Raw genomic sequence first — 16,862 nt, forward strand, 5'->3', positions numbered from 1 at the left:
TATCCTCACAACAGCCCTGTGACGTCTTTTCGGCTGAAACTATGTGACTGGCCCAGTATTGTCTAGTGAGCTTCCACTGCATACTGGTGATTTGAACCTGGTTCTCCCAGGCTCTGCACTGCACTACACTGATTTTTATAAGATAGATGCTGTTAAGAGGAGCACTATGATGATAATGAAGAAGAGGAGACTGGATTTATACCCCGCCCTTCATTACCTGAAAGAGTCTCAGAGCGGCTTACAATCTCCTTTCCCTTCCCCTCCCCACAACAGACACCCTGTGAGGTAGGTGGGGCTAAGAGAGCTCTCCCAGAACTGCTCTTGAGTAGAACAGCTTTGAGAGAACTTATGGCTGACCCAAGGTCACAACAGCAGGTGCAAGTGGACGAGTGGGGAACCAAACCCGGTTCTCCCAGATAAGAGTTCGGACACTTAACCACTACACCAAACTGGCTCTGATGAAGAGTAGCAAGCAGCAGGGCCTAGGTGACTAATGCAAATTGAGTGCTATAATGTCATCCAGTGGTTGCTGCCAAACCTGTCTCTTATAAGTCCTCTGTTAGAGGCCAAAGCAGCCCCTGGAAAGAGCCCTTCCTTCTCTCCCTGCCTTTTACTAACAGAAACCAAGCCTAGAATGCTGTGATTGCTGAGCAAAGGCCACTGAGGGTGTCCATTTCTTAAAGTTACAGATGCTCCTTTTGAGGTTTGTTTTTTAAAAACATGTTGAAAAAAACCTCAAAATTTTCTACAAACCTGGGGCATTTTTCAGATTTGTAAAAAAATCTGTCTTGTCCATTCACAGCTCCAATAATTTGATTTCTGTTTCCTCAGATTTGGCCAACAGCTATTAGCATATATGATGATGAAGCCAAATGAAGATACCCAATGATGCTTGTTTTCTTCACTGGGATTGTGCTCGCTTCTATGCTTAGAGTGTTGGCTGATGAAGCCACTGCACAAATCTCCTACGATTTGTGGCACAACACTGCTAAAACAGGAAGTGGGTGAAGCAAACTTGGTGTTCCAGACCTTGTTAGGTTTGTGACCATATCTCCAACCCATCTTTTGGAGGGTGTGATTGATATATTATTTGGTACAGTTTTATCCTTCCCTTCCTTCAGAGAAATCATTCCCCCTTCCTCTATTTTATCCTTGAAAGAATCCTAGGAGGTAAATTATGCTGAGGAAGAATATCTGGCCCAAGATTATCCAGGTGGCAGATTGCAAACTGGGTAGAACAGAACCTAATTTGACATGCTATCCACAAACTGCAGTTTGGAGCAGTTTGGCCTTTCCAAGACATTGTTTCTCTTTTTACGTATGTGCACAAACAAAATGTGACTCACTCTAGAGAGAAAAGGCATTTCAGAGGAAGTGAGCTGTCTCATTGGAAATGACATGTCTTTAATGAATTCTGTAAAATGGAAAGAATCCAGGCCATGGGCCAGCCATCTGCTTTTGTGGTTGCTGGCTTTGCTTGTCTTTGTTTTTTCCTCGAGTCAGGCTGACATTCTCTAAGAACCTCTGGACAAATCTCTATTTCCTGTTGGATCAGATCAATGGTTCTAGTCCGACATCCTGTCTCTCAAGCAGCCAAACAGGTACTCTGGAGAGCCAATAACAAGACACAGAGGCTGAGGCCTTCCCTTAATGTTGCCTCCTGACACTGGGATTCAGAGGTTTATAGCCTCTTCATGTGGAGCTTCCCTATAATCACCATGGCCGTTTTCCCACTAGCGTTTGCTCCGTCGTAGCGCCCCATTTACCTCCGGATCTTCTCTTGGATTTCCCACATGCTGCTCCGGCGCTGCGGTTTGCTCCGGCGCTACAGGGATTTTACGCCGGAGTATGTTTTCCAGCATGTTGCCGGAGTTTCCGAAAAGCTCCGGATCCACTCCGGATCCACTCAGCGGAGTTTGCTGTGGGAAATCCATCCACGCCGGATCGACTGCTTTGTGGGCGTCACCCTCCCCCTTTTCCGTCCTCCCACCCCATCCACCCTCTTGGCCAATCATCACCCTTTCGCGGCGCTTCCCCGAAGTGCCGGCGCGTCCATTTTTTTTTTAAAAAAAGCATCTCAGTTTTGCGTAATAGCGATATTACGAAATAACAACCCCTCCCGGAATAGCCTCGTTTGCAGTTTTTTTTTGCAATGTTGCGCTGTCTCTCCGCTGTTACACCATTTCAACAGTGGATGCATTAATGTTTTTTTATTTTTTTCTTACTTCACTAAACTAGATGCCACTGGGAAAACGCCGGTGGGAAAACGATTTGAGCCGGCGCTTCAGGGAGGGCGACTCCGCAAAGAGTCACTAGTGGGAAAACGAAAAAAGTGATCCGGAGATAATTGCGCCGGGGAATAAGGGGAGCAAACGCTAAGTGGGAAAACGGCCCATGACTAGCAGCTATTGATTGACCTACCCTCCATGAACCTATCTAATCCCCTTGTAGAGCAGTCTATGCCTGTAGCCATTAGTACATCCTCTGGCATTGAATTCCACATTTCAATTGCTTGTCATGTAAAAACATATTTCCTTTTGTCTGTCCAGAATCTACTGCCCATCAACTTCATTGGATGCCTCCAAGTTCTAATTATTTTGAGAGACAGAAAAAAGAACTCTCATTCTCTCTACCATGTGTATAATTTTATAAACCTCTATCATGTTCCCCCTCATGTGTGTAAAGTGCCACCAGGTCACAGCTGACTCATGGCAACCCTGAATTCAATGCAAGAGGCTAACAGTGCTGGTTTGTCAATGCTTTCCTCTGCATAGTGACCCTGGAATCCGTTTGGTGATCTCCCTTCCAAATACTAACCAAGGCCGAGCCTGCTTAACTTCCAAGACCTGACAAGACCAGGCTCTGTCTTTTCTTTTCTAAATTGAAGTCTCAGACTCTTCTGCCTTTCCTCATAGGAAAGGTGATTGCCCCTCCTTTGGTACTTTCCCCCCAACTCTGCAATGTCCTTTTTGAGACACAGTGACCAAGACAGCATACAGTATTTCAAATGTTGCCACACCATAGATCTCTACAAGGGCATTATTACATTGACTGTTTTTATTTTCCTAATAATCCCCAGCATAGAGTTTGCCTTTTTCACTGCTGCAACACACTCTCATTGAGCTGTCCACTATGACCCCAGGTCTCTTTCCCTCAGTCTGTCTGCTCAGAGCCTATTAGCATATACTTGAAAGTTGGGATTTGTTTGTTCCTATGTGGATCACCTACAATGAAATTCATTTGCCACACTGTTGCTCATGTACATAATTCGTGGAGATCTTCCAGATCTTCATGGTCAGTCTTGGTTTTCACTGTCCTGAATAACTGTCATCTGCAAACTTTGCCACTACATTGCTCACCCGCAGTTCCAAATCACTGATAAACAAATTAAATAGCACCAACCTTACTACCAATCCTCCATTGTGTACTTCCTCCATTGTAAGAACTGTCCATTTATTCCTACTGTTTTCTTCCTGTCATTCAACCAATTTTTAATCCACAAGAGGATCCATCGTTTCATCTTTTGACTGCTAAACTTACCCAGTCCATCCATCAGTGGTTGAATACGTCATTCACTATGACATAAAAAGTCTCTGAAGAGCTACCATGACTCTGGGTTACGATTCCGAGTGCTGGCGATGGCAGTTAAAATCCTGAACAGTCTAGGAACACAGTACTTAAGAATAGTTGCTCAGAGCCATTCAACAGAGTCACTCACAGAGGTTCTTCTTTGCATACATCTCCCTTCTGAGTTAAGGGGGGGAACTATCAGAGACAGGGTACTAGGGCTGCAGAATGTCCTGCCCAGAAGTATTTGCCTGGTGTCTAGCCTGTTTCAGGAGCCAGACTTTTATTGGAGTTGTATATTTTGTTGCACGACTGCCCCCCTTTTTCCTCCCCTGACCCTGAAACCATATAGCTTATTTGTCACTTCTTGGGTTTCAGAGCAGAGTATCTGATAAATCCTTCAGATGACATTTAATTAAGCACCAACAATGTTGGTTAAGTTTTATTATATTACTTGTTTGCTGTGAATGCTGGAAACTAGGTTTGGGAGGTAGGCTTGAAATAACAGAAATAACTAGGCTTTAAAATAAAGGTTTGCTTGCACAGTGCAAGGAAGTAAAAGGTACGCTTGCTAAGCCAGGAAGGGCAAAAAGATTATTTTCAAATTTTGTTCAAAAATAACAGCTGCTGGAATATATTGAGGCTATAGATTTAATGCTAAAGAAGAATATGTGGAAATGAATGAGTAACCTACAGTTAGCTAGGAGCCATACATTTGGTGAAAACTCTGCTCATTGAGCTAATGAATCAGAACTTTGGACTCTTTTTTCCCTTTATGGTTGCAGTTTGGACTTAAACCCCATTTTGCTGCCTGGTTGCTTAACTTTTTCTCTTCTTCCTTTGGTATTGTTTCTATATCTTTTGTGACTATTTTTATTTTACTATAATTATCCACGTTACTTGCATTGTAGCAGCTGATACAGGGTTTGCTTATGATAGGATCAGACTTGGCTCCATGCAGCTCTCTGGAGAGACCGGAAGTCCCATTTTCAGTTCTACAGCTACAATGGAGAGCCCTCTACTGGACAGAATTGGTACTTTCCAGCCACCTGCTTGGCCTTTCAACCTAACCAATTTAAAGTATAATAAATGTTAGGGAGGGGAGTTGGAGGGCGCCAACTAACTTGCCTCAAGGTAAAAAGCATATTCCTAAAATGGAAATTGCTAATATATCATAGCTGAGGATAGGTCAATGCTTTCAAGCATTGCCACAATGCTATTGTTCTCTTAAGTTACGGGAACATCACCAACACCCACCATCTTTTTAAAAGGGAGGAGAGACACAGCAACAAGCATGCACACAGAGAGAAGCTACACATACACCCCTTTACTTTCAGACATGGCATAAAGTGTCTGATTTTGAATCAGAGTCATTCCCTGCAAATATTAACATACCGGGAGCAGGATGCTTTGAAGTAGACACGCCTGTAATCCTTAATTATCTCTCAGTAGTTGGGCTTAGTGTATAGATGACTGGGGAAGGCAATGACAAACCACACCATAAAAAGTCTGCTGTGAAAATGTTGAGATGTGACTTCACCCCAGAGTCAGAAAAGACTGGTGCTTGCACAGGGGACTACTGTTTACCTTTTTAGTTGGGCTTAGGCCTTACAATCTGCAACCTCATTATTTTTTGCTCCTCCCCCCCCCCACACACAACACTTTTACAATTTTTGTGCTGAAAGTAGGGTTGCCAGAGCTATGACTAACCCAAGGCCATTCCAGCAGCTGTAAGTGGAGGAGTGGGGAATCAAACCCAGTTCTCCCAGATAAGAGTCCATGCACTTAATCACTACACCAAACTGAACCTCTGTATCTATCCAGTATCCAATTTAGGTGGGGAACAGGTGGGAAGGTGAGGAAGTGGGAGCAGAGGGCGGGCCAGTAGATTCAAGGAATGGGACTCTCCCTGCCTGGAGAGAGAGCAAAAAGGATGGAAAGCAGGGGCCAGGAGGGGAGGCAATGAGATTTTCCCTCCCTCATGAGTCCTTGCAGGCTTACCTTTTTCAGCCATCCCCAACAGGTTAAAAGGTGGCTGCTGAAACTGCTTCAGCACCTGCATTCTCACATCACTTTGAATGACTGGAAATAAAGAAACAGGTTGATTTTAGTTTGACTGAGATTGGCTGCAAACAGTAACTTTGAAGTTAACACTTTCAACTTTGCAACCATTCTCAGGCAACCTAAAAACTATTGCCAACATTTTGCTGTGGGTATATTAGCCTGATCTTGTCTTATCTTCAAAGCTAAACAAGGCTGGCTTTAGTTATTACTTAAATGGGAAACCACCCAGGAAATCCAGGGCTGTTATGCAGACGCGTCAAACTCATTTGTTAGGAGGGCCAGATCTGATACAAATGGGACTTTGTGGGGCCAGGTCATGTGTTTCATAAAATGTAATGTGAGGTAATGGAGATATAAACTTTATAAAGGACACAAACACAAAGATATTATTTTTAACTTAAATATAAACATTCTTAAAACTCTTGCAATATTTTGTTTAAAATGGAAAGGTGGGGGAATAAGGGGATTTGGCAATGCATTTTTTTAAAAAATAAAACATCATAAAAAAGCACAAGGATCATAGCAAAAACTAAAAAAAAAATGCTCTGAGCCTGATAAAAGTCTAGATTGGCAATGGCTCTTCAGTATAATATTGACCTTTGGCTGTAGGTTCCCAGGTTAGAGTACTCACTAGGTCAGGTCCATTGAGCAGAGACAAGCTGGTTCAAAGCATCAACCCTTTATTGGCAAGGACACAAGTCCAGGAAGCCTGAGCTTCAGCTCAGGAATGCTGAAACTATCTCTACTCCATTGAAACACAGGCAAATCTGCAAGGAAAATGTGGGAAGGACCTTCAATCAAGGTCCCTAGGCACAGAGATCTTAGTGAAAAATCCACTCCACATTCTCCCCACAACTTTGAGAATCCATTACATTTGATGACCCTGCCTTACAGGGTCTCTATAAGTCAGCTGTGATTTGACATTTTCCAGCACCATATTAGCCTTGTTTTATATGAGTGTTTTAGTCCACTTGCTCATTAGCCCTATGGGTGCCATAATATACAACATCTGTTAGTGAGCAAGCCTTTGGGCCAGTATACTCTTAGCTTTTCATAGGATGGATGTGAAGATGCGCAGCTTTTTAAATATGGTACTAAAATCCAAAAGCAATGAGCTTAACTACCCACTAGGTGATAAACTCCTTTTACTATGTAACAATCTGTACTTTACAAAGACCATAAAGGGTGAAGCAGGTGGTTAGTACTTAAGTGTTATCAGAACTACAAAAGGAAGCAGCTTATTTTTAGCACATGGGATTGGCTTGGTCAGCCTCTTCCTGTTCTAACAAAATTATATCTCTACAGTAGACTCTGTAATACCTCAAGAACCCAAGTAAAGGGCAAATTAAAGATACATTAAATATGAGCAGCAAGCCTCTGTAAGCAAACAATTTCACTCCCCTACTGAAGCTGAGATTCAAAATGAAAGCTGCCCAGTGGGAGTTCTGCAAGTTAAAACACAAAAGTTAAAGCCTAGTCATGCTTGGATTCCAAGGCTGGGAGAGATGAACTTTTACGCAGCTTCCACAGTAGTGATAAAAGGATTGAACACAGGTGTTTTCTGTATTTCCTTCCACCAGAATTACAAAGCAACAGCAAATGCCTCGTTATTGGATTTATCTGCTGCATTTTTATTTCTATTTTTTTCCCCAAAAAATTTCATACATCCAAACTTGTATTGAACCTGTAAACATGACACAGCTTGATTACGGTATCTGCTGAACTGGGTATCAAAGGATACACTTGGATTGGTTTAAATCATTCCTTATGGCCTTGACTCAGAGAGTTGCTGCTGCAGAACAGTTGTCAGTGTGGGATCTGTCCTATGCGGTTCCACAGTGCTCAGTCGTATCCCTCATGCTATTTAATTTCCATGTAAAAGCCCTTAGGGGAAATCAGTCATGGTTTTTGAGCTGCCTATCATTGGTATGCCAAACATCATCCACTTTTGTTTCTTTGTCCAAAATCACCCTGCTACTGCTTTCACCAAAGCTGCAGAGTTCAACTGTCACCACACAAAAGATAAATAACAATGAAGAACTCCCTCTCCTCTTTAAGTGTTACATGTTCACATCCTACTATCCCACTTCACAGCCTGGTTTAATGTCAAAGATACAGTTCACTATTGCGTTGGGAAGCACTTTATCCTCCCTTCGAAAAAGTGAAGGCCTGCAAGCAGAGCAAGCAAACAATCCTTGAAGGCCTTTCTCACACAAAAGACATTAACAATACTGCACCAACATTCCATATTAACCCTAATCCAGATTCACAGCTAAGATATCACATGGGCCATTGTATGCGTTTTTGAGACCAGAGATGCTCAGTGCTGTCCAAGACCAAACTGGCTAATATGAGCCCACATGCAAGCTCAGTGCTGTCTACTTAGTAGTCTTGTTTTTACTCAAACCCACCCCCCATTAAACAGGATCACTTTTGTTAGGATGATTTTACTATTTATTCATATATATGGTTTTTTCTGGTTTCAGGAAATATACAACAACTGGATGAGTAGTTGAATGAAAAACCCAGTTCCATCTCACGCTCGCACTTTATTATATGCAGAATGGCAGCAACTGTCAGAAAACCACAACAACAACAACGAGGTACAAGTATTGAGTGGGCTCAGAGGCTACATTCACACCTTGGCACAATTGATCAGCATAATTTATACAAACACTTTTAATAAATACATGTTAAACAATAAAAAGACAAGCAGCAAGGACTGATTTCTGGAGGTTGTGGCACACTCACAGGACTGGAAATGCCAACACTATCCCACAAACCAAAAACCCTGGAGTAGGGCAGAGAGAGGGTGGACCAAGTGGTTTATCCCTCACCATGGATGGTGATACACCAGGAACAGACAAGAGCTAAATTATTTTCTTAAGTGTTTCATTGGTCTACCCAGCCAAGGAAAAAGGAGGGGGAGAGAAACCTGAATGTATTTCTGCCTCTGTTTAGTCAAAGAGTGTTTGGAGACTATTGCTGGAAGATTACTGAGAAGTAGTGACAACCAGTTCAGAACATCATGGCACAAAAATAGATTACTATTGCATTACAATAGCAGTCCTCTCCCAAAACATCAAGATTAAACAGGAATGATAAAAATTCTGTTACCTATGAAACCTCTCAAGATGACATGACATAAAAACATTCTCTATGTTTTAGTCACAGTTTAGCGAATTGTGCAGAACCAGCAGTGGCTCGAGGTGGAACAGCGCCCTAGGCAGGGCACCCCGTCCCCCCAGAAAGCTACAGAGAGCAGTCATGCGCCTTTGCCTCAGAGCACGCAGTGAGGCTGCCTTAGCTCTGCTCCTGTGTCTGACACAGCCAGCAGAGGAACAGGCAGCCGCACGGCTGCTCCCCATCACTTTTGCCGGTATTTACCTCACCATGGAGGCAAGGCCAACACTGGCGACCTTGCCAGGGCTGTGCCCCAGGCAGCCACCTAGGCTGCCTAGTGAAAGGGCTAGCCCTGTACAGAACCCAAGTTCAGCAACCTGGGAGTTACATCTGACTGAGCCAGCTGAGAATGCACGTTTCATAGAACCTTTTACAGCAATTCCTGTGGATGCATACAGAAACACTGTAATGCAAGAATGGGTCCCGTGTGCAGCTTGCTTAGAAATTATGTCATGGAACAGGCTCATCAAGACAAGTTAGCCTCTACTTGCATCAATTTTAAGCAAACTATACAAATCTAATAAAATGTGTCACTCCCCCATAAGAATTACCTCAAGATCCAATATCTGGAGATGCAATGTTACTTATGACCTGGCTTCCTGATGTTTGTTCCCCATTTAATGTTTTCAGAGTACCGAGACAAGAAATCCTGACACTAGCATGTAATGGCAGCACTGATTAAGTAAAAACAACCCTGGTACAAATGTTGCCTCATTAAAGCTTCAGAAGAATAAATACCACAAAGAGCACACTGTGGTGCTTCAAAATTATGTAGAGGACAATGGTAAAGGCCCCTAGTGGCTAAGGAACAATAAAAATGATTCAAATAAATAATGTAGCTATATTACACAAAGAGAAAGGCAAAATAAATAAATAAATAAATACAGATTTTGCCTGGAAATACTCTTGTGTTTTTTCATATGACCCCTTGTTCCCTTACTTCTGGTTAAAATGCAAATGGAATGAGCTCCAAGAATAAAGGGGGAAGTAACCTTTCTCTCTTCATCCCTGCCCAACGAACACTAGAATGTGATAAACCCAGAATGAAGGGGGGGACACTTCAATAGGAAAGAGTGGCAATCTGGAAAGGGACTAGGACTCTCTGTCCACCCACATTCCCCCTTACTCATCCAGGCCTGGTATCAAGTCTGCAATACTGTCCACATAGTAATGAGGCACCAGGTCCTTTACAGCAGGGCTATCGCTGGCCTTGTAAGCTTGTGCCTCCTCCAGGCGTGACACACCTGTCAGGGTCAAGACCGTATCGAGGCCACAGTTCTTGCCAAACAGGATATCTGTCTCCAGCCGGTCACCCACCATGAGCATGCGGGATGGATCCACACCAAAGCGCTCCACAATGCACTCAAACATGTATGTGTTTGGCTTCCCAACTACCATTGCCTTGCGGCCAGATGCTGTTTCAACTGCGGCAGTGAGACTCCCAGTTCCTAAAAGAGAAGAGACAACACTTGTGAAGATCAGTCTTTTCACACTTAAAACACAGCCACCCACCTGAATCAGTTTGATAAAAGTTAACAGCATAAACTCTTGAAGAACAAAAACTACATAAACCACGACAGCACAGTAGGACTAATTAAGCTTTAGTTCTCATTGAGATAAGCCTGTACCTGGGCTGTGCAACTTCAGATTGCAGGTGGGGGTTCTTGGAAGTCAGAGAGACCCCACAGCTTTCATTCCATAAGCTGACACCCCGAAGTAAATGCCATTCAGAGAACTTAACACAAGAAGTAATCATGGTTTCTCTCACTTGAGAAAAACACACACAACACACCAAACCACTAGCATAATTTTCACAGCAGATCTAATAAGTAAGTATTTCAGACTTCCTTATTAAGGAGTATCAGAAGCTGCAAATTGATGGAGTATACCAAGGCCTGTGCAGCCTTAACATGCTCCAAATTTTAGACACATCAATTAAAAACCCTACGAAGTATTCCCAGAAAAGGGCTTTAATTTCTATCTTGCACCACTGACAATATAAACAAATGTACCAGAAGTCCCCCCCCCGTCCCGGGGAGGATCAGTAAGCTAGAAAGCAAATGCTAGTACAAGGGCAACAGTCTTACAGTAGGCATACAGGGGGAAAGCACACTTAAATAACTTGAGAACCCATGTTCACATAGACATGGCTTCAAGTTCTAGCTCAACTCACTAAGCATATCTGAGTAAACTATCTGTGATGGACAGGCAGGTTCTGCTTCTCCCTAAGAGCAGCCACTGAGAACTGATGGAATGTTGGGGGAAAGCTGAAAAATGGAGATAAAGAACAGTAGTTGGTGGTGCAGCTTAGAAAGGGGGGGGGGAGAGAAAAATGTTTGCTCCTTAGAGCCTTCTGTGGGCTAGCTATTTTTACAAACTTCAGGCTTCAGCATTACGCAGAACCTTTTCTCTTGCTAGGTTCAATGCCCTCCCTTCAGCTATTTTAACTGGGAGATTTAACAGGAAACCTTTTGCTAGACTATGCCCTTGTGCAAGTGGGTCCATTGAAACAGTGTCTCATATGTTATTTTGTTGTTGTTCAGTCGCACAGTCAAGTCTGACTCTTTGCGACCCCATGGACAAAGTCACGCCAGGCCCTCCTGTCTTCCACCATCCCCCAAAGTCTGCTCAAATTCATGTTTGTTACATCAGTAACGCTGTCCAGCCATCTCATCTTTTCCCATCCCCTTCTTCTTTTGCTTTCTGTCTTTCCCAGCATCAGGATCTTCTCCAGGGAGTGCTCCCTTCTCATTTGGTGGCCAAAGTATTTGAGCTTCAGATTCAGCATCTGAGCTTCCAGGAACAGTCTGGGTTGATTTCCCTTAGGACTGACTGATTTGATCTTCTTGCAGTCCAAGGGACTCTCAAGATTCTGTTATTATGTTAATATTCAAAGCAGCATTTTATCATAAATTCTTGATAGTATCTTAGAGCTTCCTGATTCATATAAACTGCTGTATCTACTGAACAACAGTAATGGGAACATAACTGATGCTGCGGCAAAGTTTTTGCAGGCTGCTCTTCTTATACGCAGTAATGTATTGTAACTTAAACTTGTATTTGACTTATTTTGGTATAGATTTTAGTCCCTTTTAGAACATTCTTTTATCTTGACTCCTGCTGGCATTTTTAATCTATTTTATGCATATGTGACTACCTTTACTTTTTTGCATATGTGCTTATATCTATATTTTCTCTTTTATCTCTCTTTTAATGTCAATAACAGTAACTGAACTATGGACTAGCACACTTAAATAACTTGAGAACCCATGTTCACATGGGTTGGTTGTAAAAGACGTGGTTTTAAGTTCTAGCTCAACTCACTAAGAGTAAACTATCTTTGATGGACAGGCAGGTCCTGCTTCTAAAAACAGCCAATGAGAACTGATGAAATGTTGGGAAAAAGCTGGAAAATGGAGGTAAAGAACAGTGGATGGTGGTGGCAGCTTAGACCGGGGGCGGGGGGTGGGGAAGAGAAAAATGTTTGCTCCTTAGAGCAGGCTGAAAACAGTCGACTTGTAACTAAAGGATTCAAGCTGCAGAAACAGGACCTCAATTCAAAAGTTCAATAGAAGCAAAATGTTGCTACTTATATCTTACTTTCTTCAGTGCTACGTTAATACCTAAATGTTAACTTCTGGTTTTGGTTTGTCCTACTGCATGTCAAAGGGAAAGTAACACCCACCCACAATTTAATATCCTGGTCTAAACATTTATAGAATATAAATAAATAGTGGCAGCATGTAAATGGAAAAGTGCTTGAGCCCCAACCGCAATAACCATGTGAGTGCTTGTTATTCAAGGGGGCTGGGATACCCTGTCTGCGGATATGTCTGGGAGTGAGGGAGAGGGCCTGAGGTGCGAAATGGTCATGGCTCTCTGTTTATTTTAAAGGAGACAAGAAGAGTGCTGTGATACCTGAAAGAGAGTGATTGCTGAGTGGTAGGCACTCTGCGTGAGTGGAAAGGGGTGTCACACCATCATATTTCAGATTCAATTTACACATATGTATTAATGTCAGCACTGAGAAATGAAACAGCATTTGTCTCAAGAGACTTCCCATGACTCTGAAGCTCAACTGCACTGGCTACAATCTTATGTGCAATTGACCTGGGAGAACACAGGTAGGGTTTTACTTCCTTCCCCAATAGTGTAGCTAGGACATTATCGTCTATTCTGACTAGCAGAGGTTCTCCAGGGTTTCAAGAAAGCATCTTTCACACCTAAGTCTTTTAACTGGTCTTGGCAATCATGACGTACAGGAGGCTGTCTGGGCCTTGAAGGGAAAACCAGCCATTCAGCATATGGGAATGCAGCATCCAATCACCTTTCAGGGGGGTGATAGAATGCTGGAAGGAATTACAGCAGGAGAAGTTGAGATCTGCCTCTGGGAGAGTGATCACACTAAATTATGCACTTTCAATCCACTTGCCAACTGGAGTTATTGTGTGAACTGGCACAATCCAGTTGGAAATTCCACTGAAAGTGGACTGAAAGTGTATTATTTAGTGTGTGTGATTGCAGCCCTTGTGTGTCTCTTGGGAAGGGCAGGTTGGTACGGCTTGAATCCAATGTGTGTGAAAGGCTCCAGTCTACTGGTTAATCAGGAAATGCCTGTTTGCACCCAGAAGTAAAATGAGTTCAAATCACACTCTGAAGTCATAACTAGCTTAAATTTATGTGCCTCAAACAGGTTTCTCCTTTTACTACCTGGAGACCAGTGCGGCTGATTTGTTCTTTAAAACTAACCTGTAAATAAGTAACTCTCCATTATTTATGTGCAAGTCTTGCTTCAGTGATCTCCATATTCTACTTGCTCATCACAAAACTTACCTCATGGCAGTGAACGTAAAGCTATTCCTCTGTCTTAGAATAACTAAGACTATAACTTTGGACAACCGGCTACGTGATAACTGAAGGGAAGGTTTACAGTTTAAACAAACCACTAGAGGGAAATTTCTGTGAGTCCCCTCAGTTGGCAGAAAAGACCTGTCACAGAATGAAGGTGAACTGCTGAAATTTCAAATGTTGTTTAGATTAGCAAAAAACAAGGACATAAGAAGCCCTGATTAAACAGACCACTGGCCCAGCATCCTGTTCTATAGAGCAATTCTACATGGGGCTGCCCCTGTCCCAAACTCGGAAATTACAGCTGGTGCAGAATGCCGCGGCCCGGCTGTTATTGGGTCTCCCAAAGTGGGAACACATTCGGCCTGGTCTTCGGACCCTGCACTGGCTTCCAGTGATATACCGAGTCCGGTACAAGGTGCTGGTTATTACCTTTAAAGCCCTATATGGCCTGGGACCTGACTACCTGAAGGACCGTCTCTCCCCACATGTTCCCCAGAGAGCACTGAGGTCGGGAACACAAAACCTCCTCACTATCCCTGGGCCAAAAGAAGCCCGCTTGAAATCCACCAGAGAAAGGGCCTTCTCCGTTATGGCCCCTACATGGTGGAACCAGCTGCCGGAGGAGGTGAGGGCCCTGCGGGACCTTGTTCAGTTCCGCAGGGCCTGTAAGATGACCCTCTTCCGGTTAGCCTACACCTAGCTAAGATGAGAACTCAATGTAGCTTACCAGACGTCTGTTTTATATGTAACTGGAATGTTTATTGGTTTTAAGGTTTTAACTGTTTTAAATATTTAATTGCCTATATATTTAAAAGTGTTTAATTTTATGTTGACCAATTTTTGAAAGCCGCCCTGAGCCACTTGTGGGAAGGGCGGGATATAAATCCTAAATAAAAATAAATAAATAAATAATTTTTTCTTGCACTAAATGAAGGCATTTATATTTTTAATTCCATTAATACAGCAAACATTTTATATGCTGTTATAAACTATACATGTTATATCGTTAATCTCCTGTCCCCACAAAACAGAAAAATACACACACACACCCCACTTCAAGATTTCTGGAAAAGTTACATCTCTGCTACAGAGCCACAGCTCCCCCCCCTTCAGAGGAAACATTCATAGAATGGTGGATGCTTAAATCTACACTTCAGATAGAAAAATAAAAATACCCAGCGATCCAATCCTAAATACAATCACCCAGCTTTTCTGGATGGCTGTTTCCAGTAATGGGGGCTTAAAACTGTCTGCCTGGTCAAAAACACTCTTTGCCTCTCCTACCTGAAATCTACAAGTGAGGAGGGGAGGGACGGTGGCTCAGTGGTAGAGCATCTGCTTGGTATGCAGAAAGTCTCAGGTTCAATCCCTGGCATCTTCAACTAAAAAGGGCCTAAGCAAATAGGGGTGAAAAACCTCAGCTGGAGAGCCACTGCCAGTCAGAGTAGACAATACTGACTTCGATGGACCGAGGGTCTGATTCATTATAAGGCAGCTTCGTATGTTCAAGTGACGCCTGTTGGCCTGAAAGGTTCGTTTCCAAAACAAATCAGTTGGGACAAGTTAGAGTGAGGGCAAGGCCGTCTGCGTATGCTCAGAAACACTCTTATGGGTTCGGCCCAGAGGCGGCTAGGCTGCAGATGCGCAGTCCCCCCACTCACCCGGAGTACGCTGCCCGTCGCTCAGCGGGTGCCAGGGGTCCGGGTCGGTGGCCACGAGCAGGCACTGCGGGTCGCGCAGGTAGGCGCAGGCCTCAGAGAGCTTGGCGAAGGTAAACTGGTCGTCGTAGCCGACGAGGACGGCGCGCACCGGGGCCCGCTCCTGCGGCTCCTCTTCTTCCCCGACCAGGCGCAGCCCCGCATCCCGCAGTTCCCCGCGTAGCCCTTCGCCGCCCAGCACGAAGACGGGGCCAGGGGGTGAGGCGGAGGAGTCCCCGGCAGCGGCATCGCCTTCGCCCCCGAGGAGCCGCTGGCGCAGGAAGAGCGCGGAGCAGAGTGCGGAGCTGAAGACCTGCTCGCCTCGGACGCCGCGGAAGCCCAGGCGGGAGAAGCGGCGCTCCAGCTCGGCCACCGAGCGGCGGCTATTGTTGGAGACGAAGAGGGTGGCCTTCCCGTTGCGGCTCAGGCGCTCCAGCAGCTCCGCCGCACCGGGCACCGCGCGCTCCCCGGTCCATAGGACCCCGTCGCAGTCGAAGAGCACCCCCTGCGCCTCCCCCAGCACCTCGCGCAGGCTCGAGCCGCTCAACCGCCTGCAGCCCGCCATGCTGGGACAGCAACCGCCGTCGCCACCCCCTCCACCAGCAAAACTAACGCCACCAATCAGAGCCCCGCCACTCCCGTGACGGACAGAAGGAAAGCGCAAGAGGCAGGGCGGCCAGGAGCCAATCGAGAGGCGCGACGGCCTAACGTGCCCACACGTCTGGGCCGAAAAGGGAGGGTCCAAAGCTCAGCGTCTACTTGGGTTTCGGGAATTGTTATGATTGGCGGGTTGGAAGGAGCCGACGTTTCTTACTGGCGCATAGGGATCCAGGGCAGGGTTGGGTTGCCATGACAACCCGTTACTGTGGCGAAGGGGAAAAGGATGCGTTCCTCTTACGGCTTATTGCAACACGCCCATTTGACTGGCGGGGGCGGAGAAAGAAAATATGCCGGAACTAACACTTGGTCCCCTTTACTATATTAGCTGATTTTACAGGAAGAAACAAATATAGCAGCTGGCCAAAGCAAACAGTCTTAAACCTATCAAATAAAAAAAAATTACAAGAGTGATGGTGAAAGTAGCCTATGCCATACGCCAAATGGGAATCACAACGATGCAGATTGGCTAACGTGACAAGGACCTCCACCTATAGGGTAGAAAAATGGAGTCGGGTGTAAAATGGCAACTGCATTTTTAAAAAGTGGTAAACAAACCATCGAACCTGGGCGGGAGAAAGAATGAGTGACTAATTTTGCGGCCTATGCTAGTTCCAGGCTGAAAAAGTGGTGTGGCTTAGCTAATGGGTGCATGGTTCTCTGAAAGGGTGGCAGAAGAGACTGCATGCAAAGACCGCAGCGTGTGGGAGATTGCTTTGGCATTTCTGCCCACAACTTGTATCTGAAGGCAGCTCATAATGATCTTCAGTATTGACTTTTGCATTGCGTTATCAGTGGGGCTTTACAGGATTAGGCTTATAAGAGGCCACGCTGGAACAGGTG

At 44.5% G+C, this 16,862-nt stretch overlaps 1 protein-coding gene across 1 annotated transcript; it reads right to left on the reverse strand.

Moving 5' to 3' along the window:
• Window positions 1-8,160: 8,160 nt before the first annotated feature.
• PDXP (pyridoxal phosphatase) lies at window positions 8,161-16,140 on the reverse strand. The gene is made up of 2 exons (XM_060245491.1): window positions 15,327-16,140; window positions 8,161-10,262 (listed from the first exon to the last, which is right to left on the reverse strand). Exons 1-2 carry the CDS (start codon window positions 15,925-15,927, stop codon window positions 9,937-9,939), a joined length of 927 nt encoding a protein of 308 aa, XP_060101474.1. The 5' UTR covers window positions 15,928-16,140; the 3' UTR covers window positions 8,161-9,936.
• Between the last annotated feature and the right edge of the window lie 722 nt (window positions 16,141-16,862).

The sequence above is a fragment of the Heteronotia binoei genome, chromosome 8, assembly GCF_032191835.1.
Source record: "Heteronotia binoei isolate CCM8104 ecotype False Entrance Well chromosome 8, APGP_CSIRO_Hbin_v1, whole genome shotgun sequence".
Lineage (NCBI taxonomy): Eukaryota > Metazoa > Chordata > Lepidosauria > Squamata > Gekkonidae > Heteronotia > Heteronotia binoei.

Excerpts from the sequence above, each read along its gene's own strand:
- PDXP (XM_060245491.1), bottom strand. The coding sequence starts at position 15,927 with ATGGCGGGCTGCAGGCGGTTGAGCGGCTCGAGCCTGCGCGAGGTGCTG. Across the intron at positions 10,263-15,326 it reads CGACGGGCAGCGTACTCCGG|GAACTGGGAGTCTCACTGCC; the intron begins GTGAGTGGGGGG and ends CTTCTCTTTTAG.